We start from the raw sequence: 26,895 nt of genomic DNA on the forward strand, positions 1-26,895 counted from the left end.
ATATGGTTTCTTTTCAAAAGGTTGTTTTTTACCCTTGAAAAATGGCATTTTCCTTTTAAATTTGCCCACAAATTTTGAGGTTTCCAATTCCTTAGACTTGGGCTTCGTATCAGTGAGACTAGTGAGTGTACCTGGACGCGTACTATCTTCATAAATTAATGCAAATTTAATTGCCTCTTCCAGCGTCTTAGGTAAACTCTGTTTTACTTCCTTTTTACAGGCTTTATCCAGTCCCCTAATGAATCCTCTTGTTTTTTGGAATTCATCAATTCCTTCCAGTTTGAGGATTATCTCACGATATTCCTCCAGATATGTGAGTAGGGGTCGTCCCTTTTGTCTGACATAATCCCAATCTTCCCAATTTCTTTCCATTTCATTTTCAGGAAGAAATTCTTTCAAAAAGACAGATTCAAATTGAGCCCAAGTTTCAGGTATTTTATTCGCCTCCTTTAAAGTTCGCCACCACTTATATGCTTTGGGCCCCAAAGTTAAACTAGCCTCCAGTGCTTGGAGATGTGGTGGGGTATTTTTAAATTTATGTAAATCTTCCCATTTTTGGAGGAAATTTAATATTGTGTCTAAATTAAATATTGTGTCTTTATTCCTATCTTTTTCCTCCCCGTAAAATTGAGGTGGTTTCATATCCTTTAGAACTGGATTATCCCTCAATTTATGGTAAGTTTGGGGTTCCTTAGGATCTCGCATAGTCACATCTAAATCTTTCGATGAAGATGGGACATCTGAGATTTCTATCTTATTTTTATCTCTTTCCAACAATAAAGTTAACTGAGATTTTATTTCAGTAAGTGTTTGAGTTAAAAATTCCATTTGAACCCCCTGAGTTTGCACACGAGCAGTAAGATCATCGAATTGCTCTCGCGTAGCAAAAAATTCTTCCCATTGTTCTTCTTGTATTTCTGGTTCATGGGGATCTACCATAGGTTGATCCCCGGAACTAGAACTTTCCATTACCCTTTCTTTCCCTTTTTCTGCCATTAATACACTGGAATTGGAAAGCAAAAATAAGAAATTTGCATACAAGATAAAGTACTTCCCTGATTTTTAATGGCAGGCTGTGGTTGCTGGTTTGGAAAGAAATCCGAAGATTAAGGAATAAATTTTATCGCCTGAAGAAAGTCGATCGCGCAGGAAATGGAGCTTCTTTGCAGAATGACTAGTATTCAGCCCCCTTCTTTAATAATCACGCTAGTCATTAATGTCGCTTTCCTGAATTTGTCGCTTTCTTGAATTTGCTTCCTGCTGAACCTGTACTTATGATATAAATACAGTCGAGGCTGAAATTGCGTGTCTTGTTGGTGTGTTCATGGAGAAGCATTCACAGTCAGGCATGGGCAAGATTCGATGGCCCACGATCAGTTAAAAAAAAAAAAAAACGTAAAACAGAATGGCTGCCCCTTTCAATATGGTCCGTGGCCAGAATTACACGTCACATTAACTTTCATGACGTGTCACGTCACTTCTAACTAGTGACTTACAGGTCGTTACAGGTCTGTCGATTGTTGTCGACGTCTCGTATGACCAGCGACTCCAGCGACTTCTTTTCGTGACGTGTCACGTCACGTCTGACCAATGAATTCACGGTCCATCGAACTTTCAACTGAACAGATTGCGGGCAAATTCGTCACTGCCCTTCCGTTGAAGACCTCCAGGAATCCTCACGGCTCTGATACCAATGATAGATGACGGAGAGTCAGATCAGAAAAAACGATGAAAAAGCACGAGTGATTCTTCTCCTCCCAACCACGCCTAGATAAGTGCTGGCCCTCTCCACGGATTCCTTTTGCCAGCCGTCAACTTCCTGGAGTCCTACTATTCCTGGACTCTCTTACTCTCTAGGCTCCCCTTAACCCCGTTCGGGCGCCCAAGAGCCCGGACGGTCATTCTCGTGCATGTTCCCCTAGATTTACCTTAATGTGACATTAAATGTCACTTTTAATGTCACATTCCATATTTATGACCTTAATGTGACATTAAATATCACTTTTAATGTCACAGTACCGGCTCCTGAAAATAAATAAGCTTGTCAAAAGATATACCAACGATGTCTCATAGTAGCATACAAGATATATCAACAATGTCTCGTAGTAGTACACAAGACGAGCTTGCCAAAAATGCTCCCAAGATATATCAACAATGTCTCGTAGTAGCATACAAGATATATCAACAATGTCTCATAGTAGCTCCAAAGATATATCAACAATGTCTTGTAGTAGCATACAAGACGAGCTTGTTAAAAAATGCATTTGAACATATGTGACCATGGATTCCGTGCCTTTGGCCGGACGGCTAAAGTGTCCCCTCATGTGAGCTCAAACTAGGAGCAAAACTTGCTCTTTGTCAAAGGAATAGCTCATCATGAATTTGGATGTCAATCCCAGCTCCATGATTTGAACCTGCTAGACTTTGGTGGATGCGTTAGGGAAATTCCTCTTAGGAACCTGTGCACCTGTATACCTATATAGATGAGGTGCAGTTGCCCCATCTCATCACCCTCTCACACTCCCTCTTTAGCATGAGAGTGTTGTGAGGGATGACCACATAATCTGTACTAGCAACTTGGAAGGGAGGCCCCTATAGCCATCGCTAGGCCACATGGTTGGAGCCTAAACCTGGACTTGGAGATGAGGGAGACTCTCTAAGAGAGTCATTACCCTTTGTCACTGTCCGCACCTGTTGCTTTTGTAAAGCTGCTAATGTCATGCAGGCCTTCCAAAGGTGTTTTTTCTTGCCACAATAATACCACTGAGACGTCTTTTTCTTCTGCCATATGGCACCCCTCTTTGAAACTGGAACATTTTAAGCACCAAGAGATAGCTTCCTCATAGAAACCTGAAGTTGAACACAAGTCTCTGACATAACACTTGTAGATGAGTAAATTATGTTTGCATGTTGACCATCAAGAGAAGATGCTAGAGGAGCTATGATGAGGGAGATACTGAGATGTAGAAAAACAAGGGATCTTTAGAGAGAAAAGTATGCCAAAAATACAGTCACAAGGATTGTATGAGTTCAAAGCAGTAAATAAAGCATATAGAGAAAAAATCCACAGTAACTAGAGTATGGTGATGAGAACACAACAACTAGAGGCACATGAACCCTCTCTAAAGCTGAGTAGTGTATCACAAAAGGAATATACGGACCAAACACAGCCAAAAAACAGCACGAAACCTGTCTCCCAGCTCTGCACAAAAGCGAAAGAGCAAAACGCAGATGCTGATTAGTAAGACGTAGGCACCTGACACCAAAACGCTGATGTAGAAGGGTCAAAAACAGGTCCACAGCCCTGAAACAGCCCCAGAAAACAGTAAGTGCAAATGGTAGACTGCAAAACGTTGAGAAAATAGCAGAAGAACAAAGCCAAAAATTAGTAGAGGTAGGTCGTCTAGACTGTAAATCAGTCGCAGCCGTCAGAAACAGGTCCAATCAGCAGAAAAAAAGTCAAAACTCAGGCCTGAGACTGTCAAACAGCAGCATAATGATCCTGCAATGTGATACCATGTCGGAAGTGAATGTAGTGATGGAAGCGTGGAAAAGTGCTGTAATAGACTGGTGAACACAGGAGACAAAGGAAAGACAAACATTGCAAAAAACTGCACAAATAACTCAGAAGCAAAGAGATGCTTGGGAAATGTAATCCGTATACTAAGATATGAGATAGTACAAAGCCAATGCGAGTCATCAGTTGTGAAGGCACTGGCACTTGCTCCTCTCCCTCCACTAGGAACCTGTTAGATGATGAATATGATGATTGTGGAGCAGTGTTTGAAATAAAGAGGCAAAAGTAATGCTATAAATGGCAAAAGGTCAGCCAACATTTAATATTGGTCAGCCAGCATAAAATGCTAAAATAGCTATCATAAAATGCCTAAATAATCTAGGAAATAGACTGGTGCCCTAGCGAATCAAATCACATGCACAAACTCAACCATGAATTGACATATCCACTAACAAGTCCCACCCTTCCCATCTTTGGCAATTGTAGTTAGCTTTGCTGTGGAACCAGTGGCAAGCCCTAAAAACATAGCAGCAATACGGCCATTGATTTGACCTTGAACCAAGGAGCAACCCCTTTGAAAACCCGTCCAACATTGTCTTCTTGACTGTGCTTTGGGATACTTACAATGTAGGTACTTTTATGCGTTGAAACTATCTATAAACTTCATAGATGAATAGGAATATCAGCCTTTCATTGATTGAAATAGCCCAATGAGCATGGGTGAAGAAGAAACACAACCTCTACCATAAAATACAGTAGCACATGGTGGTTTTCAATACTTAATGGCTGTCTCACTGATTGTAATTGCTCCAGCCATTGGTACTTATTGCTGTCCATGCATTGTTCATAGCATTGCGTGGTGGATCGCTGCTTAGCTGTGCACGTGCACACTGATAATGAACAATGAACAACAAGAAAGAGATTGTTAGAATGTCACATCCACTATATGAGAATGATAGAATGAAATAACAACTGTAAGGTTAAAATAGTACCACACCTTAGAGGTTGTTTACTTAGGAAAAGAGCCCTCCTCCAGTAAGAAGATAAAAAGTGCATGTGTGGAAAAGGAGTGTTCACACCAAACACTTATCATGTTCCTCAGATTGTTTTGGTGTGAACACTCCCTTTGCACACAATCACTTTTTTTACCTTGTTAGGGAAGGGTTTCTTTCTCATGTGAACACTCTTTAGGGTGTGGTACTATAGTACCTTAGTGTTGTATTTTCATCCTATAATTCTCACATCAATGGATGTGACATTCTTGTATGGGAGTGAAGCAATAGTGATATTAGTGCCATCATTGCTATTTGAGTTCTCACCTTGACCTATTAATGTCTACCAAAGTAGATTGGCATGATGATGATGTGCTATGAATGTGATGGATCCAAGTTGATTACTCCTTTGATAAGGTAAATGCGGAGCATGTGTATAGTGCAAGGAGTTTTTATCGTTGGATGGGTGCTTGTGTACATAGTTCAAGGAGTTTTCATTGTTGGATGGGTTAATGGAAAGTGTTATACTCAAACAAAATGCTATGTACAATGTTGTGGTACTAATTCAGCAGTGCCCTCATAGGGGAATTGTGTACTTACCCAAGCACCCTTTTACAAGCATAATCATTGAGATGGAAATGGATTATGATACAAAAGCATGAATAAATCAATACATTAACCAAGTTCCTTTAATCACTAAGAGAATGCTACCACTCTCTCTCATTGTGGGGTGGGTGGAGGAACCTAGAATAGTGGGTTTGGAGAGATTCCTTTTTAGAGACACTCATAGATCTTTTTTTCCATTGTACCACCAGATTAGGGGGCAGGATCTACATTAGTAGGATTTGAATGGTGTTGACTACTATTCAACTTTCGATCGGATAGGGTATCTTGTCAACATTCGTTGTTGACTCACGAAGGAGGTTAGATGATACGATAGCTTTGGATTGAGGAATACCTCACTTCCTCTATGGTTGATAACACACAAGAGCTTAGGAATTGTGAGTTTGCTTGGCTATGGCAGGTTTCGAATAGTTTGTGCTAGATATGGAGAGCCAAAAGAGATGCAAAGGCAATGTTTATGGGTGGCCAAGGCTCAAGATGTATGAGGGCCCCCTTACAGTAATTTTTAGTTGTAGAAGAAAGACAACACAATGATATGGGGAATAGTAGCTTGGGTCAAAAATAGAGGTGAGGCCCTGCTTGTGATTATGAAGATGTTTAGGGGAGTGAATTTTGTTTCATTTTTGGTCGACTCTTGTATAGGATAGTCATGCCAGACTTTTCATAGAGTGAACCAAGGGACAGTTTCACAAGTAGGAACTAATAGCTAATATAATTGCTTGGTTCATTTGGACAGCTAGATATTACCCAAGCTTTAGATTTACATGATATATCATGTGTAGAGACTCTCTCCCTAATGTGGACAAAGATTCTCCACATTCTTTGTAGCAAATGAGCAAGGTGATTGGAAGAGTATGAGATGGTTTTGTAGGACATCAGATTTTAGCATTTTCTTTCATTTTGAGTCACATGGTTTGGCATTATGGACCTCTTGATTGGTTATTCATTTGGCCATGTACCAGACTTTCTTTTTGTTTTCGATTTGCTATTTATCGGAAGCACTCTACGAGGCTAATGTGTAGCTTGGGATACCTTGTTTTGAGGGGACTTTGAAATAGAATCCTCTGTTTGAGAATATTTTACTGTATGTGAAAAGTCATCATACTTACTATTATAGAAGTTCACATTTTGAAAAGGATTGAAAGCTATGTTTCAAAAAGATATGTATGATTCAAGGAATGATGCATGATTCCATCTAAGTAATGATGATAGACTCCTGTAATGCCTTGGAGTGAGGACTAGATTAGGTAGAAGAAATAGTTATGATTGATAAGATGGCATGATCTTGAAAAGTTTTTCCAATGTGAGTATGTAGGGTGAAAGTTCAGAGTGCATATGTTGTACAGCAAAAGAGCTATACATTGATGACATGCTTCACTACATTCTAGGAAGGCTCATTAAAATACCGTTATTTTAGGAGTCTTAGTATAAATTCATCCTAAAAAGTAGGGACTACTTTTGCATACCTTTTCGAGGTCTATAAAGTGTGAGGGGAAGAAATCTATTCCATTATTTGGGGGAGCACGTGCCCCTGTTCAATCATCACTTCAATAGAATAAGAGAAAATGTGTGATCTGAGGGGATAAAGTACTTAGCAATCTAATAATTTGTTTTCTGCTGTTTGTTGTATAAATTTATATGTGAAACATTTTTACATCTTTGGGTGTGCGAGTTTCAAACTTATCGGTGGATTTGTTACTTTGTTTAGTCTTCCTATAACGTATGTGAAGAGAAAATCCAGTAGCAATAGGCTCTGATCTATATATTAATTCTTGTTTTGCAGACAGCCAGGTTTAGAGAGTTCTGGGATGATGCTGCAAAAAATCGTGACCTGTTGGAAGCTGTTCCAGGTAACGCCAAGATATATATTTTTTGTTTTTTGGCCTTGTGGGGGGGGGGGGTGTGACCAATCTCTCCTTTGTGTTAATTTTTTCCTTGTTAGGAGTGTTGTAGGGACTGCTTTCAATCATTTTCCCTTGTTATTCAATGCCAGGATTTGAGCAAGCAATTCAAGGATATGCTCTTCATGTGCTCTCACTTACTTATCAAAGGTTGCCAAGGCCTGTACTTGCTGAGGTGATCTTTCTAATGCCTTAATACCCATCATTATTTGCGAAAACTATATTGTGAAGTGGTCGATGAGATGGTTATTTGTGATTCAACTGTCACTTGAAGTGCAAGTTTCTTGGACCATATGCCTTATTGCTGTTGTATGGAATCATGCATTAGTGGCCTAGAAGAGTAACCATTTAGCAGATTGCCTATTCTCTGTTCAGTCAAGCAGATTGCTCAGTATTCTTTTAACGGGTGTGAGGGGTCTACGTATCGTATCTCTCTTTGCAAATTCTATTTTCCCTGGTTATAACAACTTTGAATTCTCTATTAGTATAGTTACCTCGGCAATGCTTTTGTAGACTCTCTATCAAAATGTTGATTTATTAAAACCACGAAGAAAGCTGCAGCATCTTGAGAGCTTGTGTGTGTATGCTAGCATTGTGTCTTTCCTGTACCAGCTTCTCCCATTGTCCAGTTAACCCTTGAATTTGTCATATGGTCATCTTTCGGTTGGATGGGGCAATACCTTTCAAAAGAGGTTTTATTAATTTCTTAGTTTCCTTTACTCATATGGGTACACCAGAAATTCGTAACTTCTTAGGGTACCTATAATTTCTAGGAATTGGTAAGTTTCCAATTGCAGCAATGTGTGATGTGATGTGTAACTTAATCATCTTCAACTAACTGCCAGGGAACATGAATGGTTACAGGCTATCAATGTTGAAGGCTTGTCACTTGACAAATTCTTAGAGCAGCAAGTTGCTCATAATGGTTGGTTGGTTGAAAAAGGACGTACTGGTGGGCAGGTAGTCTTCACTCTGAGCATTTGTGCTTTTGAATGTGTCATCCCTAATCTTATGTGCTCAATTTGATTACTGGTAACACTTGGGTAGTTTGCTATATGGTGGTCTGTAAGCTTGCTTGTTTTCCTGAGTGTGTAGGATGGCATCATCCATATTACTGGTTACCATATGCATGCCTGTAAATTTACTGTCCTTGTATTCTCTTCCTTCGGAATCTAGATCCTTTATCCACTCAAGCTTTTCAGAACTTGGGAGTGGCAAATTGAACCGTTTTGTGTTGAATTGTGATCAAATTAATAGTAGGCATTAAAAGGTGCTTTAAAGTGGCCTCAATCAAGAGAGTGTGTAAAGCAGACTTTTGAAGAGGTTAGGAACATCCCCAAAGGAACCATGACCAACAATATCTGTATATGTGTTGGCTGTAATTTGAGGGAGGGAGCATGGGAGGGACTACTAAATAATGGAACTTGCAGATTATCACCCTACCTGCAAATGAGCATAACCACCCAGAGATGAAGAAGAACCTTGCGGATAGCATTCCTTTGGAGCATGTAGCAAGGCTTTTTCCAGTCTTGACATGATGCAGCCTTTTGTCGACAAGTTTTGTGCAATATTTTCTGTTTGGCATACTGAGCTCAATGCATCGCCCTACCTGTCAAATGAAGAAGTCTTCAGGTTGTGATATTCCTCTGGTGGTTGACGAACTTGGTTTCAGCAAAGCTATTTGTCTTCCTACCATACAAGCTGGCTTGCAGGTTACAACGAGTTGAGTTGGTTGATCACATATTATGGTGACCAAAAGTCTGATAAGAAAAATTTAAGCCAATCGCAGTTATGTGGCTTGCACATACTTGTGTGTGCATGTGTGGTCCTCAGTTTCAGTATTGACAATGTGTTGCTATCTTCAGTTCGCATGCACATTTTCATTGTTTGTCACAACAATCCATTCAAACCTCTGTAGGAGCAGACAAACTTCATTGAGACGCTGCTGACTCAAACATGCTTTGCGAATGTCTTTGTGTAGATTCAGTCATTGCTTACACTAGTGACTGCTTTTGAATGAGAGCTGTACGTTGTCAGGTGACACAATTCAGTACAAATGAAGCATTTGCCATTGAGAAGATAATTGCTTGATGAGAGTTGCAATTTGAGTCATGAATGGTCATCACCTCTTGCATGACTCAAACATGCTTTGTGTAGATTCAGTGACTGCTTTTGAACGAGAGCTGTACGTTGTTAGGTGAGGCAATTCAGTCAATGAAACCTTTGCCATTGAGAAAATTGCTTGATGAGAGTTGCAATTTGAGTCATGAATGGTCATCACCTCTTGCATGGCTAGAATTGTAAGGGTTTCCCCTCTCTTATTCTCCTTACAAATCTATGCTGCTGAGGGTTAAGATGGCATGTGTGCATCCTTCGTTATTAGTAGTCAAACAGCTCTCTTTCTTCATGGAAAGTGTAGGTCTCTTTTTATTTGTCTGCAGTTACAAAGTTTGAATGACTCCACAAACATGGAAGGAAAAATTATATTGCATGTGACTATTCCTGGTCTTTGGGCATCCTAATCATTGATTCTTACAAGTTTTGCACTTGGGAGGGAGGGGTGCTGTAACATGGATACTTTTGGTGGTGCATATGCCTGTCTTTCTAGTGTCAGAGGTGCCTTGGTTGTGTTATGCCAAGCTATGCTGCAGTTGACCGTGGCACCTAAACTAGTGCTGGGAAATATGTATACGTGATATTGCATGCTACAATCTTGTGACTTGCAGACCATTAGTAGCAGTACTCGAGTTGACTAAGCCTTCTGATTTGTTATAAGAAATGCTTTGATTGCTGACAATTGTATGTAAATCAGTGTGGAGAGGGTAATGCACAATTGCATACCAACATGTTACGGAAACAGTGTCTCCGTTGCAAATCCCACTGCTTATCCTATACATTAGCCACTCCTAAGGGAAATCTTTGCGATGGTAATTCTATTGGTATCTCACGTATGTGGTTCGGAAGGTGATAAATATTTTCACGGTGGGTGAGATTCTTGATTGTAAGAATCTTACTCTTGCATATCAACATGTCAAGGAAAGGAAGTTTATCCATTGCATATGTAATTCCTTCGACTTAGTAGCTAATTTGCACGGATTAAACTCTTTTGAGATTGCAAAATATAAATAAAGGTTACCTAGCTTGTATCATGTTCATTAGCGAAATGGACACGCACAATTGCTAACATATGCCTAGCATTCATCGTCCTTTGTATCCTCATGTATTTTGAGAACAAGTTAATAATTTCAATGTGGGTGTAATCTCGAAATTGCTTTTAACTTCTAAATTTGGGATGTCATTTGCTTAGTAGTTTGTGAAGTAAGAAGCCAAGATCTATAGTGGTAAGATCACATTCGCATGTACTAAGCCATAGGATGATTTTTTCACCCTTGAATAAAATGAAAGTGGATTACAATTTTTTTTAAAAAATTAACTCAATTAAACTAGGAATACCTTTATTAGTAAGGCTCATGGAGTTGGGGGAAAGAGATCCATCTCCTTGGCTATAGATGTGTAGCATTGATTTGGAATCCCACACACATGTAGAATATCCTTGCGTTTTCAAGTCTTTCATGTATTATTATTTTTTGCCCTCCCTCCATTTTCCTTGGGGTTTATTTGTAATGCAAGGCTAAATTGTTATTGAAGCTTTCTTGTCATCTTTCTTTGCGATGCAAGAGCACCGTAAGGATGAGGGTTTGTCTTGAGCTCTTACCATAATGTGGGATGCTCCCAAAGACTATATCATCTACATTGGCATCACTATCCAGATCACCTAGGGGTGAGAGTTTGTCTTGAGCTCTTACCTTAGTGTGCGGTGTACCCAAAGACTATAATATTTGTCTTGGCATCACTATTCAAGTTAAATTGAAAACCAAGCCCATGGGAAGAATACATACATAAGCAAGTGTGCAACTTGGAAGTAGAGTAGTTGTTTTGAATGACTCGTATGTTAGAGTGCTTGCAAAATTGGCATAGCTAGAGGGAGAGTTGGCAATATTGGTTGCTATAGTTAAATTGAAGATGAAGTCCAATCAAAGTGCAAGTTGAGGTACAAAAGAAAATCGAAATAGGAAAATTGTACTCTATGCACATTTAGAAGGCCTTGATGAATGGCATGCACAAACACACGAGGAACTAGATGAAGATCGCTAAGAATATTTATAGTCATGCTTCTTAGAGATCAAACCAAAGTCAATTTTGGAAGAAAGAGTTCAAATGGATAATACAATGGAAAAGCATTAAGCAAGAAAATATGGAAGATTATGTAGAAGTATTACAGAAGGAAACCAAAATGAAGATCACAAATGACTTGCATTAATACCATTCAAAGCATGACCAAATGAAAATGCCAAGTTGAAAGTAGTGAGAAGGAAGGGCTAATGGGGAGTTTATTGAGGTGGCAAAGCCATTATAGAGGAGTGTAGAAAGCCTAAGCACTGAGGTGCTTTAGAGAAGCACAATGAAGTGGAATCACCAAGATGAAAGGAAGTGAACAAGTAGATGCACAATGTATTGAGGTGTCAAAGTTGTCATATAGGAGTTAAAAATGTTAGAAAGATTAAGCATTTAGTTGCTTTTGGGTGAAATTTAATTGCGAATGTTTGTAGTTTCCTTAGTTGGTTTTCTTTTTATGTCAAAAGCACCTAGGTTTTCTTTTTGTGCTAATGGAAACCCAAAGTGGATTGTAAATGTAATCTATTTGAGCATCTAAAAGAATGTTAATAATTATACATGTACGTGCGTCTCTCAAAGTGCTAATTAGATTTTTGCAATAGTGTATGCTTAGAATTTCCAAAACTAAAATTGTGCTAGAAAAGTTATGTGGAGAGGTCTAACAATTATGCATGTTGAGGATGCTCATAAGGGTCTTGGCAATGAGAAAGCTAATGGAATTTTAAATCCATAATTCATGGACCTATATCCAAAATAAAGGAGCTTTTTGAGGAAAAAATTATACCTTTAGATTTCTTCATCTCTTTTATCTTATCAACCTTGAAAACTTGGCCTTCAAATATATTGGAGATAATTGTCTTTGGCTTATTTACACCTTATGAAACATTATTCTTTTGCTAGTTTGTGACTATAAATCCCCAATAAGAATCCCCCCTCCCCCCAACACACACACACACACACACACACACACACACAAAATACACATACACACATAAACACAAATAAACAAGTAGTAATTACATTATTGCAAAAGTAAATGCTTACCATTTCCAAAATTAGAGTCGTCTTAAAGAAGTGCCTTGGAGAGGCTCTAGCGATTATGCATGTTGAGGATGCTCACAAGGCATAGGCGATGACAAAGTCAATGGAATTTTAATCCGATGATCCATGGACCTATATAAATGAACTTTTTCTTAAAAACAAATTGTACATTTATGTTTCTTCCTCACACCTTGTGAAGTTTTATTCCTTTGTTAGCTTGTGATAATAAGTCCCTAATAAGAATGCACACAAAGTGAATATCATTATAAGGGGGAAGGAGGGGGTGTGTACGCATGCATGTGCACACATGCACATGCTTGAGGGGTGCTCCTTTCAATAATTTGATGTTGGTTGACAAATGTAAGTCATATTCGATTGACCTTAAAGTTCTAACATCTCACTTTGTAGCAAAGCCATACAAGTTGATGCTCTTAAAGTAGTGTGCACAATTCGTGTCTTCTAATTTTTAAAATAAACATTTAGAAAGTAAATGTAAATGAAAGACTTTAATCTTCTTAATATCCATGCAATTGATATTGGTGATCTAACATCTCCTTTTGTGGCAAAATTGTACAAATTGATATTTGTGAAGGCATATATACAAATTATGAATTCTATTTTCAAGAATGATGTTTTTGGAAGTATTAAGAGAGAGCTTTGTGCACATTTCGTGCCTAATGATCAGTCATAAATGCATCCAAGCACATGGTCAATGGTTTGCTAATGGGTGTTATTGCTTTTATAACCATGGGATTGATATTGAACAAGAAAAATGAAGATTAATGCTATAAAAAAATTGAATCAATAGTTTCTTTGTTGTCCTGGGCATAATTGGGCATTTGTTGCAAGCATATAATCTAACTCATAAGTTTAAAAGATAATGGCTCCAGACTTAGTGGCTTGTCCACATTGAGAAGACATGAGGTCATAAATACACATAAATTGAACTATGAAGACAAATGCAAAATTTGAAAGATGTGTAGTGAGTTTAATCACAAGGAAAGAAAAGTTTTTAACAAAAGGCAAGCCCATAAGAGTTATATAGCAAGTCTGTAGCATTTATTGGTGTTTATATAAGCAACGTAGTATTTATACAAGCAAGTCCTTGGCATTCATATAGGAAAGTCCATGAAGTTTGTCTAGACAAGTCCTTATAGTTTTTAATTTTTCTTAAATGTAACCCATTTCTAAGGTTTTTGTAGAGTGTCTGTTTTTGTCTTGTTCCTCCTATAAATCATGCATCTCTCTCTCTCTCTCTCTCTCTCTCTCTCTCTCTCTCTCTCTCTCTCTCTCTCCCCTCATCTTCTAATTCTTACTCTTAGTCACTTTTTGTGCCAACTATTAACCTTAAACTTTTAGATATCATTGGCATGTAATTCCCCATAATGTATTTTATCTTCATTGTCTTCCCTTTTCAATTAACAATATTGAAAGCAAACATATTTGTAGGGTTGTACTTAGAATCATATTTACTTTTTGATACAAAAACATAGAGATAGGGTTAGGTTATCTTTCTTAGAACCTTAGATAAACCTCTTTCCCCAACTTTTCCCAATGAAATTACTAACTTTAGTCTAACTTCCTAGGTAGCCTAAAATGTGAAGGCTTTGATACTTTTCTCACCCTATTGCTTATTCTTATTGAGAGTCTTCAAGCCTCCAAATATTTAGTATTCTCCACGATGCAACTTTTGACCATTACCCACGATGCAAAAGATAATGTCTTCTCCATTTGTTTCCCAAGGAGGTCTACAAACTTTAGATAATCCCCTATTGCTTTAACTTTCTAAAAAGATGTTATGCCTTTATCTAACTTGATCCTTTGGGGAAAATTTTCAAGATTCAATAAGGCTACAAATGATCCCTTGCATTCTAATTTCTCCAATTGCTTGAGTTATGCTAAAATCCAGCTTTGTGGTAGGTAAGGTACACAAGCATTTGGTCCCAAGTCTCCTCTTGCATCCAACATCTCTTTTACAATTTAGCTCTCAACTCAAAATGCTCATCCTTATGTTGAGCAACTGAAGGCCTCCCTTTCCTTATTCAAAGGCTTCATCAAGTAGGGACAAGATAATTACTTATGCACATAAGTATACTTATTAAAGAATTGTACTCCTTTTGTAAGCTTAAGTTTCAATTAATAAAAAGGAAGATGAAACAACTTGGTGAAGTATATAAAGTTTTCTTAATGTGCAATGGTCGAATTGAGTGCTCTAATAGCTAGGTTTTCTCATGATCCTTTCCAACATCCATTTTTTTCTATTCAATTCCCTCACATTAATGCCCTAAGGGAATACCTAGTATCTATAGAACTATGCTTTGTTAGTGACTTTCCCCTCCCATTGTAGCTTTGACAAGTTACCTTTTATAACATTGATCAATGAAGACTTTACTCTTGAATTCAATAGCTCCACTACAAAAATCCATAGATTTTTTTGTCAAATTTTAGCATAATAAGGTCTCTTGCAATCGCTACTTCATTGGTTGTTTGCCTTTGTATGGAACACCCTCTTACTCTGGGTGGCTACTATCCCTTCCATAATCCAGAATAGGGGATGGGTTGCCATGAAAAGAAATCAAAGGCTCATTGAACACCCTTGTCTAACCCCCACTTATCCTAATGGGGCTAGTCAATGAACCATTCTAAGAAATACAAGCTTGTGTTCATGTAGCTAGAAGATACCGGAGGTTACTATTTTCTCATGAATCCTATTTTTCGCATCATTTGCTTTAGATATTCTGATCGGGGGAAGATAAATTTTTTTACTAGTGGTATTGGTGAACTTCAAGGCTATTAAAACATTCATCACATTATGGAGAAGAGTCCCATCTCAAATGAATCCAATTCGATGCATGTTTATGAACCTTTAAATTGTTGGTGTCAATTGATTGTTATGGCCTTGATCACAAATTTATGAAGCGTTCCCATTAATGAGATGGGTTTCCAATGGTTGAGATTAAAACGTTGCTTTTTCTTAGGAATTAGACAAATAGTGCTCCTTGTCCAAGACGACAATGACATCTCTTTTTCCCAACACATGTTCACCATCAATACCACCTACTCTTGCCAATCAAACCAATATCTTCTAATCATTTCAATTGGGATAACATATTCAATGAGCTCCTCCAATGTGAAAGACATCATTAAAGTTACACTTTCTTACTCAAAAACATACTTTTGTACGAGGTTGAGTAGTTGACTTAATTCACGATAGTTTAGAGGTTTCTTGTCTTCAAATAAAGGCTCATAACATTTTCTACATTGAATAATGAGCATTTTTAATCCAAGCTCCATCTTTTTCCAATGCCACCAAAATTTCCTACTTTTTTTTTTGCATTCCAAGCTTTTGATGAACTTAGGTGAGATGTAAGGTAAGTCAACAACAATTCTCTTGTTGAAAAATAGACTAAGCTTTTCAAGCTCCCTAATCGGAGTGGCATTATTAATAATATGGGTCTCATGTAGAAATACAATTCCCGGTCTTGAACTTTCTTACCTTTGCTGCACTCTACTAGGGTCTTTAGAACTTCGTGAACCTAGACTATATCTTTTCTCTCCTTCTTGCACATCTAGGGTCCTTTCAAGATAATGTAGTGTTGTAGTGTGTGTATGAAACCTTGCCAAATATCTTTCACACCCCCACTTAAATCTTGATTAGAAGGTTTTACTATAGCTAGAGACTAATGTCCTTCATTGGTACAATACCATCTTATCCCATATTGCCAAAAATGAGTAGCTTGGGTAGCTTAGAGTGTCAAAGTAAGAGGTGAATCATTAGTCGACACATACTCCTTCGTATCCACCAATCCGGTTGTTGTTGCTCAACCATATGCCAAGTTTCAGGCTCTTCATCCTGCAAAGAGAGAAGCTAGAATAGAGGCATTCAATTGGTTAAGAACTATATTACAATCCAGTCCTAAGAGCCCTTTGTCAGAATGAACATTTATGATGACTAGCTTAATTTGACCTTGAATCATTCTTTTTTTGTTATTCAATGTTTTGCAACCTTCAAATCCTCTATCCCCACCTCCCAATGCTCCTCCTTTGCCATAATTAATTTGAGTAGCAAATTAGTCGTGATTCCTAGGGACGAATTGATTAGCTCCTTTCATATTTGTGGCCATTTGTATCTTGGCATCCATGCCATGATACTCCATGTCAAGATGATCAAGCAACACTTTGTTGAGTAAAGATATTAGCCTTCCTTTTGTTGCCTTTAGGAGTATTAAAAATTTTCCAAAAATTCTTGACTCAAGGGGTTCTAAACATAGCTTTTTGGTACAACTATCTTTTGCTTTGAAAGCATGTTTTCCCTTTTTTTCCATTGACCAAATGTTGTTTAGGTCATCTTTCTCATTCGCTCAAGAAACTATATCATTTCCTTTGGATCTTGTCTATCGATTGGTTTTAACTACATTCAACCAAGATAGTCCATTTGCATAATGTTTTGTATTGTCTTCATCATGTATTATAGCAGACATTCCTTGTAATAATACCTACACATGCCACAATTGAAGCATGCACCTTAGTTTAAGCTCACTGGCATATAAAACATCCATATCCAAGATTTTAGGTTTTACTTTCCTTGGTAACCTAGAGTCAAGAAAGTCCATTCTTGAATGGCTTTACCAAAGTGGAGGAAGTACAAGAGCTTTCCCAGCCCTTTTACGAAGTCAAGAAAGAGATTCTAGATAGATTGGAAGTTCATGAATGTCCACATAGCTTATGCATTCTCTTCTTCTAATACTATCTTTTCTAGTTTCAATGAGTTGCATGGCATGACATAGACCAAATCGAGACCCCAACAATTAATCACTTGTGCAAGGATCTTCTAAGCTACTTCCTTTTGATCAAAGACAACCTCACATAATCCTTCACCTCAATAATACATCTAGTTTGGCAAACTCTATTTGAGGATGGTACTAAACGAAGTGGCAATGCACCATCCCCTTTAGTGGCTTCCTTATAAAGAAGACCAGAATAGGCCTAGTGTTGAGACTGAGTATGTTGTTGCATACCTTATTAGTGTTGAGGAAACCATTTGGATAGTCCAACTTTATCTTCCATGTTCTTTTTTATGTATGCTGCCAAAAGTTTAGAAACTAGCTATGAGTCTATTTCAAGCCAGAGCTTATTGTCCTCTTCACTGTTATTGGAGATGCATTCTTAGTTTGAACCTTTGCCAATGGCATAATGGAATTTGTACTCTCAACACTATCAACCTCGTCTTCATTCATCTTCCTCTTGCACAAGTTCACCATGATATTTGTGCTTTATTCAACTACTCCACTCTCACCAATGCTCTTGCTTTCCATATCTACATCTATGTCTAGCAAGGGGCTGCTCAAAATTCTTGGAGCTAGGCCCCATTAGAGAACTATATGTAGGGGATAGCTTTCTCAACGTGGTGTGTATCTAGGATAATTGCTAATAAATGATCTCTTAGCAATGAAAATTTCGACTTAACCTAATCCTCCACCCTCCTCGCCTCACTACATATCGGGTTTCATACAGAGTTTTGATAGGGAAACCAATGAATTTCTTTCTTTTTTTTCGATTGCCATTTCTTGAAAGATTTGCAACAACTTCCACGACCCTTTTTTGCAAGATTGATAATAATCCATGTTGCAAGCAACACATATGAAATTGATGATGAGTGCATGTAAGAGACATCATTACTACTAGTAGTAGCAAATAGAGACACTGTTAGGGCAAAAACAATTGAGGTGGCTAGCAAAGCACAAGGGATGAGTTTGCCATTTTGGAACTTGATAGAGAGTGGCAACTACAATAGAAATCTTAGATAGATTTGCTGACGGATGAGTGGCCTCTTATCAGACAAGAGTAGCAAAGAGGAAGCCAAGATCTTGATCAAAAAATTCCTAGATGGGTTGGAAACCAAACATTAATCCAATTTCTTGCAACCAATACAAATTATGGCAAGATATAGAGGAAGGGGCGCTAAAGCAATATCTGCAAATTCAATCATGCAGTTCAAAGACTAGTTTGTTAGATCTATTCTCTATGGTCTTTGTGCATCTTGAGTGGATATGTAGCATCGTGACGATATCTTCAACCAATGATGATACACTACATTAGTGTGCATGCTACCAAGAAACAAAGTCATCTGTGCAATGCATGGAAAGCAAGCATAGCAACTCATTCCACACCATCAAAGTGTGCCAACATTATACTTCATGAGATATGTTGGTTATCCATTCCATGGGGCTAATATGGTTAGATGCTCTACTTTTACAAGGTTTAGATCATTACCAACCATTTCTTTGCAACAATGACTTTAAAGTTTAGTTCCATTATCAATTTAGCCTTAATTGTTGTCCAGTTGGATTTTTTCTAAAGTATTTAGCTCAATATTGCTAATTTTGTTGGAGAAGGATGGTCTCATCAGATAAGGAGATGCATTGCTAAATTCTTTATGATGCACTCAAACCATCCCTCTAGACTAAGAGTAGAATGACTAGTATGGGTATACCATCTAGCCACCATGAGAGAGCCGTATTGAGAAGAAGCTACATAGCATATCAAGAATGCAAGATTGATGGTGAATATAGTCCAATTGTGGCATATGATGCCCTTAGAGGGGAAAAAGGGTTGAGTGTTGCATCAAGGGAGGGTTAGTAGTCAACTCAATGCCTTGCTAGTTGCCTAAGATGAGGTGCTTATGGGTTTCCTAATAATTGAGGAGAAATTATTTTGCCCAACAAAATTAATTGTGTAATGAACCTTGTGTAACACATTAATTAAGGAAGAAGTTTGTATATATCAAAACCTTGTGGTCATATAAACTACTTAGATAACTAAGACTTGTTAGGTGAGTGGGTGGATGAAGGTCCTGACAAACCCATCCTATGGATAGGTGGATCTAATTAGTAGAGTGCCTATTCACATTAAGTTTGTAGAGCCTACATTAGGATTTAGAACCTGAGATAATCCCCTTTGAGGGAAATGATATATGAATATGCTACATCAGAGCAGTTGACCTTTCTCCCCCTCATTTCATAGTCTCTATGAACTAAGTGTGGGATTAATTTGTCAATTGAGGCAACAGATGGGTGGTCCTAAATGGTAACATGTGACTCTCTTGAACAAATACGATCAAGTTTGTGTGTACTAGTTTCCACAAAAAAAAAGAATTTTAATAGAATGAACATATTATGCATTCCCAATTCGTGATTAATTTGGTATTATGGATATACATAATCAATTTTAGGTTGGTAAAATGACAGTATATACAAATAAGTTGAGACTTACACTAAACAACAATGTGAGAATTTAGTGGATGGAACACCTTAAAGTTGTTTAGCTATTCATCTTTGGAGAATCCAGATTAAACCCTACCATCCACATAGGTAGACAACAAATTCGATAGAACTAGTACATTTATGAGGAAGTGGTTCAAGTCATTTTGGTTGAGTGCATCACTATTTTAAGCCATTCTTGTTGCCACAACTATTGTAAAGAAGGTTACCCATACCTTCCTTTTAAGTACAAAATGCTAGATATTTTTGCAAAGCCTCTAGTTCATAAAACTATTGATACATTCAATTTTCTTAGATAAGCCTTGTAAAAGAATGCACAAGAGCTAAAGGCTCACCCACATGCATAGAGATAGACTTCTTATGGGAGTTACGAGTCTGCCTACCATACAAAAAATGATCACATGAATCAAAACAATAATAATCCAAGGGTGGAAGAAATTGCAAACGGGTCAACACTTTCATTTGTTTCAAAGACATGCGCTCAAGATAACAATGCAATAAAAATACATATGGAGGATTAGTCAATGCTAAAACATGGTCAACAGAGCCAAAGACAAGCAAAGGGTACCAACCTTGGCACATCTAAAAAAGACTTTCGATCAAAGCCATGATATGGCGTACATCATGAAGCACAAAAGGAGCACCAATACCAAATTGGAATCTAATATCATCGATATGAATGATATCCAATGCATTGTCATCTTCCATTCTAATAAAACCTGTAATAGTACAGTAGCTATGAAACCAATGATGATGCAAGGTAATATGAAATGAAGCCCCCAAATCAAGAAACCAACACTAAGAGTAAGAAGGTGGAGCATTGGTCAATTGAGTAGCATCAAGTGATGAAGTTATAAGAATGTAATCATCGGAATTGTACTCCAAGGCATTTATTTTCGCTATCTTCACACACTCGATTAGATACAATCTCAATGGACTTTGCACTTTCTTGCACTTTCCCCTTGCCTTTCTCATTGCACGTACCATTGCATATTTTATGGCATTGTAACCTAATGTGATGCTACCACTCACACTAATGACATGTCAAAGAGGACTTACAATTACCGAACTTACTATGGGATTGCCCACGAGATTGAGACTTGCCTCTATTCGGCTGTGAGTCTCTACCATGATTATAATTACCATTTCCACCATTTTTACCTCTAGCCGTAGTACATGAGAAGTGCATGCTATATGAATATTCTTCCTATTTACTTCTTATGTAAGTAAAGTACTCTCTACATCACTACATTTAAAACCCTCTTCAGGGAGATTAGCACTCATAGTAGTACAAAATGTTTCCCATGACTTTGAAGTGTGACGAATAAGAACAAATACATTATCTTATCCTCAAATCTAATGCCCTGCAAGATAAGTTGGCTGAAAATAGAGTGGAACTCATTTAAATAAGTAGACATATGGGTGCTCTCCTGCATGTGAAGGTCCACAATATTATTCAAACAATATAACTAAGATGCAAAGCTCTACTTGTTATGAAGATCACATATCTTCTTCCATAAATGATATGCACCATCAATAGTCAAAATAATGTTGAAATACACCTACTAGCAAACATGAACTATCAAAACATATAGGGTGTTAAATACATAGATGCACACAACCAATACATATCAAGCATCCACCACTAACAACCCACTAACAATAATGGGGACAAGGTATTGAAGTGCTCAAAAGAAAATCAGCCTACAAGAGTCAATATCTACAAAAACAATGTATGCATAGATCAACTGAGCATGTACATAAGCAAGAGACTCCCACTGTCTCTAAAGAACCAAGCTATGCAAAGAAAGTACAAGTTACTATCATTGCAAGTGAATCCAAAATGTAGCTACTAGTATATTTTTACTTGTTGTTATCAATCATATTATAACTTGTAGCTAACAAGTATAGCTGCATGTTATAGTGACAGGTACCAATTACTTATATTAGATAGCTATCAATTTTACTATAACAGGTAGCTATCAATTGTATTGAGAGCTACTAGTATACTTGTACTTGTTGTTATCGCTTGTATTATAATTGGCAGCTACTAGTATAACCACCAATATAAGTGCCATCTACTACCAATTACTACCAAGTAGCTACCAATTATTTGACAGTTATCAATATACTTATTGTACTTATGGCTATTAATTTTACTATGGTTGGGTTACCAAATAGCTGCCAATTAAGCTAACAAACGTCCAATATACTTGTACTTGTAGCTATAAATCATATTATAACTAGTAGCTTCTAGATAGTTACTAGTTGAATTAAAAGCTCCCAATACACTTGTACTTATAGCTATCAATCGTACTAACAATGATAGCTACCATGTAGCTACTAGTTGTACTAATAGCTAAAAGTACACATATGCTTGTAGCTATCAATTATAATGTTAGCTCTAATTATACTAGCACCCACCACATATTGTACATTTGTGATAGCAATCCATTTTGGAAATAGTACCACTATGGCCATACATGCATTACTAGTACCAATGCACTCTAATAGTACCAGTTAGTTACCATATAATAACTAGTTACCAAATCTACCTGCTATAATGAAAATAATGTCAAGACTATCTTAGATGAATCTTACCAGTCAATATCATTTCTACAACAATAAGCCAAGGCAACAATACAAATTTTAATATGTACATCTCTTAATACACTCATCTAATGATGCAAAACTATCAAACAACATCAACGACTTAATGTGATGAGAGGTGCCTTAGTTGCATATGGGTCCCATGCACTTGCTCATGATCCAAACAAGATGATCAAAACAATGCAGGTGATGTGCATGCTTTAACAGTAGCATGAACATACCTAGGGTCTCATAATCAAGCATTGCCGGCCCATAGGTGGCCCATAGGTAGCACAAGTCATTGGTAAAGTCTCCATCTCTAGTCGAGAACTTTAGAAGTCAAACTTTCAACAACACATATCATTTTCTACCTTGCATATGTTTAACAAGTTCCACCTAGGAACCTTTGATATTTGCATATGTTTAACAAGTTCCACCTAGGAACCTTTGATATTTGCATGTAACTATTTCCTATTAAACTCTCATTAAATAACAATCAAATCATCAGCACAACCTGTATATTGAAATTTAGCTTGAACAATTTCAATGTTGTGCTAAAAGTATAGTCACTTTACTCCTCGGTTCTTGGAACTTTGTAGTATTAGAGGACCTTTCCATTTTGAGTTGTCATTAATGATTTTTGGCATCTTGGAGCTATCTTGTCAAACTTCCAATTATGCCCATGGAAGGCATATTATGATGAACTTTAGCTTTTTGCCCATCTAGCCACTTTATGACCCTCATAAGTTCTAGCAAAGCCATCTAATGATTGCTTTCCACCACCTCCAAAAGACTGTCCGATGAGCAAGTGGGGGTGGACCAAAATGCATTCATACCAATGGACTCAAAATAGGATCCTTGCTTCTATCAAATTATTTGACTTCTAACATCATCAACCATTAAGGACTATGAGGTGCAATAGTTTAATGGAATGTTATCCATCTCTGTTTTTTTTAAAGGAGCTCCTCTGACTTCATGTTGGCTACAATGCTCTCTATTGATTTATGCCTAGTTATCTAGGATGTAAGATGCTCACAAAGGAATTATCTACCAAAGGCCTTTGTTTCCTTTAAGTCATAATTCCCAAGAGGCTCCTACATGGACAATGTGTAGAATTTTGGCCATAATTCCTTATTTACTAAACTAACATTGCACTTTGCTACCTTTACTAGGTATCTCAATAAAGGTGGTCATCTAATCATCACTAAAATCATCCTTATTAAGTGACTTGGGATCTCTACTAGTGTTGTTGAGTTGTAGACCTCATGGGCTTGCTCGTTTGTCATGGAAAAAACACTCCTTCTCTCAAAGGCTACATGTGGAGGTTTCCATCTACATATCCTCTTCATGGAAGTTGGCGTGGTCTCTTGAGATTGCAGGACTAATACAAAAGGAATCAAATCTTTGAAATGTGACTAGCTTACAAACCAAACCCTATAGCTTCCAAGGGTATGTCTACCAACTTGCCCTTGCCTTTTTTTGAGACTAAACTCTATTTCCATGTCTAGCTTTATCACCTACCCAATGTGTTTTTGATAGAATCATATTGCTTGAAGGTCTTTTTCTCTTTCTAATCTCCATGATGATGGGAGAAAAATGCTAGTAATCTAACAATGCAAAACTAAAAGAAACAAGGACATATTCCCCTATGGCATGCAATAATGTAATAAAAAAATAGAATTTAAAATTAATAGATCAAGAATTTTACATGCAAAATATTTATTTCCCACCACTTGGAACATCAATTAGATTTGATACCTTCCACCCAAAAACTTGGTAACTAGTGTGACACATTATCATGAATATACCCTTAAATATTACTAAGGGGCAAAGAAGACCATGGTGATCCATGATTTGGTATTCAAGGGGTGGCCATCTATAGTGTAAGTAAAGAAAATCCCTTTCAATTTATCATGCAATCAACTACGAACCCATCCCAAGAGCTATCTCTACTTTAAAGGAGGAGAAACCATTGTCTTTCTCCCATTCATAGTTTGTTGCCCATTTTTGAATACTAATTTTTTTTCTTTCCTCTTAGCTACTTCCCTTCTTTAATCTCTGTTTGCATCTTGGTAGGAAAATCTTGAAGGCATGTCCTCCTCCTTCAAACACTCTACGTGTATTTTGTTAGTCCTTCAACTTCATTCTGCTATTGTTGAGTCCCATCCTTTTATGATTTTAAGCATCTCACAATGGAGAAAGTAGCTCTATTATCACAATAATACAATGTATTTTTCTCTAGGGGAAAAGGAAATTGGATCAATGTGCACTTAGATAATAAAGAAACAAAGAAAGGCAATTACGCAACATGACCTTGAATAGCTAATATTATGTTAGAGAGATAAATAAAGCTAGCTAGTTTGGAAGCACTTCTAGATTCAACATCGAAAGTGGCCATTCAAGCTCATTATGATTGCATAATGAGAAATGACACATGGGAGCTCATGGATCAACCGAGGAGAAAGTTTAGTGGTATCACATCGGGGTAAAAGGTAAAGTACAAGGTTGATGGGACCTTAGAGACGTACAATGTCACATTCGTTGCCAAAAGGATTTCAATTGGTTGAAAGGTTTTATTTTTGTGAGTCCTTTGCTTTGATAGGAGGAATGACTACTATTCGTATAATACTAGTAGCAATTACTCAAAATAAGTTGTTGCCTACTAAATGAAGCATCGAGTCAATGTTCTTTAGAACCATGGATACTATCAAGGATCCCATATTCTATTGTGCTAGTCCTAGACTAGCACAACATCATTACAATGTATATTGGGGATCCTTGATCTGGTCCTTGACCAAAATACATGATAAGGAGTCAGCAATACTATTAGGAATCCCATATCATATTATGCTAGTGTGAGACTAGCAGATCATGATATGGAGCCCCCTTCATTGTGTTAGACTTGATGAACACAACATGATTAGGTCATCATCAGTATAGAAAATGGCCCAATGTTGCATTGTATGGGCCCTTTAAAAAAAAGGAACGGGTAAGTTAAAATAACACTCGCATGAAGGCAACACGACATGTAAGAGCACATCCAAAACTCTTCCAAGAATCTCTTACCCCATTCTGTTGGCTTCATATAAAGGACATCTAAGAGGCTCATCATTTTGTAATCAATTAGCTTGGATGATAAAATCCATAGAAATTCAGGGAAAGCTCAAAGGTGAATGCATTTTGTTGACATTGTGAGATGAAATCTTCCACTTTTAGCATGTAGCTATAAAGAACCCTTGTTAACTCTTGGAAGACCAAGAAGGAAAATCCAAAAAATTAGAAGCAGAAGATAGTTCCAAGGCAAGAGGAAGATGAGAGACAAAGGTGCACTAAGGAAAATTTGAAGACACAAAGTGCAGGAAAAAATTCTAAATATAAAAGGGAGGTGCATAAGAATAAGCGCACCTTAATATTTTTGCAAAAAGAGCACCATGCACATTGTACTTTATTTTGTAAAAGAGCATCGAGCTCTCTCCTGTGCAAGTTGTAAAAAATAAGAGGCGCTAAGGCCATTCTAATAGAAAAGGAGGAGGAAAAAGAGTGGAGGAATGGACAAAGACCGGACCAAAAAGGGGATGGCCACCCAAGGAGGAGGCAGGGTATGTATAAAAGTCAAAAGTGAATAAAGAAGCTCATTCATGGTATGTGGCCAAACTTGCTCTTTTCTTGTTTCTTGCTTCTTGCTTTATTCTTGTGTATGAGAGAGAGAGAGAGAGAGAGAGAGAGAGAGAGAGAGAGAGAGAGAGAGAGAGAGAGAGAGAGAGAGAGAGAGAGAGAGAGAGAGAGAGAGAGAGAGAGAGAGAGAGAGAGAGAGAGAGAGAGAGAGAGAGAGGAAAGTGTGTGTGTGTGTGTGTGTGTGTGAGCGGGGGACTGTGGAGAAGCTCTTCTTCTCCTCTCTTCATCTTCTCCTTTTTCTCTTCTATTTTCTCGTGTGTGTGGCTATGGAGCTTGAAGCTTGGAGCTTGGAGATGGAGTTTGCTTGAAAGTGCATCTTCGATCGTGGAGCTATCAATGGATTTGTGGGAGGAGGCAACTTGATTGGATTCAAAGATAAGCTCTCGACTTGAAAAACTTGATTGGGAAGAGTGCACACGGCTATGTAAGAGGTAGCCATAGCTCTCGACTTGAAACACTTGAAGCAATAAGTAGTTCGTGGGTCTTGGCGGTGTGCTTGTGAGAGTGCCGACATTTTGGTTCCATTGTTGTTGAGACAAATTGATTCAAGCTTGAGTACTTGTGCACTCTAAATTGAGCCACGGAGTAGTAGTTCGTCTTTGAAACAATGCTTGGTTTAGGTAGGAAGCGAGGGAGTCATAGAGTGTTCAATTTCCTTTCCTTGATAGTTGAGGTGTTGGAAGATTTAGGAACATTAGTTAAATTAGTGGTGTGTGGTTTTACATTAGAAGGATGCATTAAGGTTTGGGAAATAAGGAGAAAATATAACTCTATGTAATAACAAGGAAACATGGGAATAGAGAAAGAAATAAAAAATGATTTTGAATACATGCGAAGGAAAATAGATAGTAAGGGAAGAAGGAGAGAAACAAAAGGTGAGAAAGGGGAAAGAGAGAGCTCATTTGGACACTGGGAGATTGGGAGAGAGAGCTATTGATAGAAGAGAGAGAGCCACATGTTAAGAGGATAGCATCAGCAACAATCCGTGGTGTCATCGCATTCATGTGTTTTAGGTATGCTATGAGTCTTTCTTAATGATTATTGAATGAAGCAAGAACCCTAGGTGCAACAATAAGTGGTGCATGTAATTGTTTCAATTA

General features: G+C 37.6%; 1 protein-coding gene across 1 annotated transcript in view; it reads left to right on the top strand.

The window, feature by feature from the left end:
• Positions 1–9,091, top strand: part of EIF3K (eukaryotic translation initiation factor 3K) — a 41,310-nt gene extending 32,219 nt beyond the window's left edge. The window contains exons 6-9 of the mRNA XM_087685417.1: positions 6,917–6,983; positions 7,127–7,209; positions 7,899–7,994; positions 8,465–9,091. Of these exons, the coding sequence (XP_087541543.1) occupies positions 6,917–6,983; positions 7,127–7,209; positions 7,899–7,994; positions 8,465–8,572 (354 nt within the window). The 3' untranslated portion in view covers positions 8,573–9,091. The remainder of the gene's footprint in view (positions 1–6,916; positions 6,984–7,126; positions 7,210–7,898; positions 7,995–8,464) is intronic.
• Positions 9,092–26,895: the final 17,804 nt, after the last annotated feature.

The sequence above is a fragment of the Lygodium microphyllum genome, chromosome 9, assembly GCF_053477565.2.
Source record: "Lygodium microphyllum isolate KBCC chromosome 9, Lygodium_microphyllum_v1.1.10, whole genome shotgun sequence".
Classification (NCBI taxonomy): domain Eukaryota; kingdom Viridiplantae; phylum Streptophyta; class Polypodiopsida; order Schizaeales; family Lygodiaceae; genus Lygodium; species Lygodium microphyllum.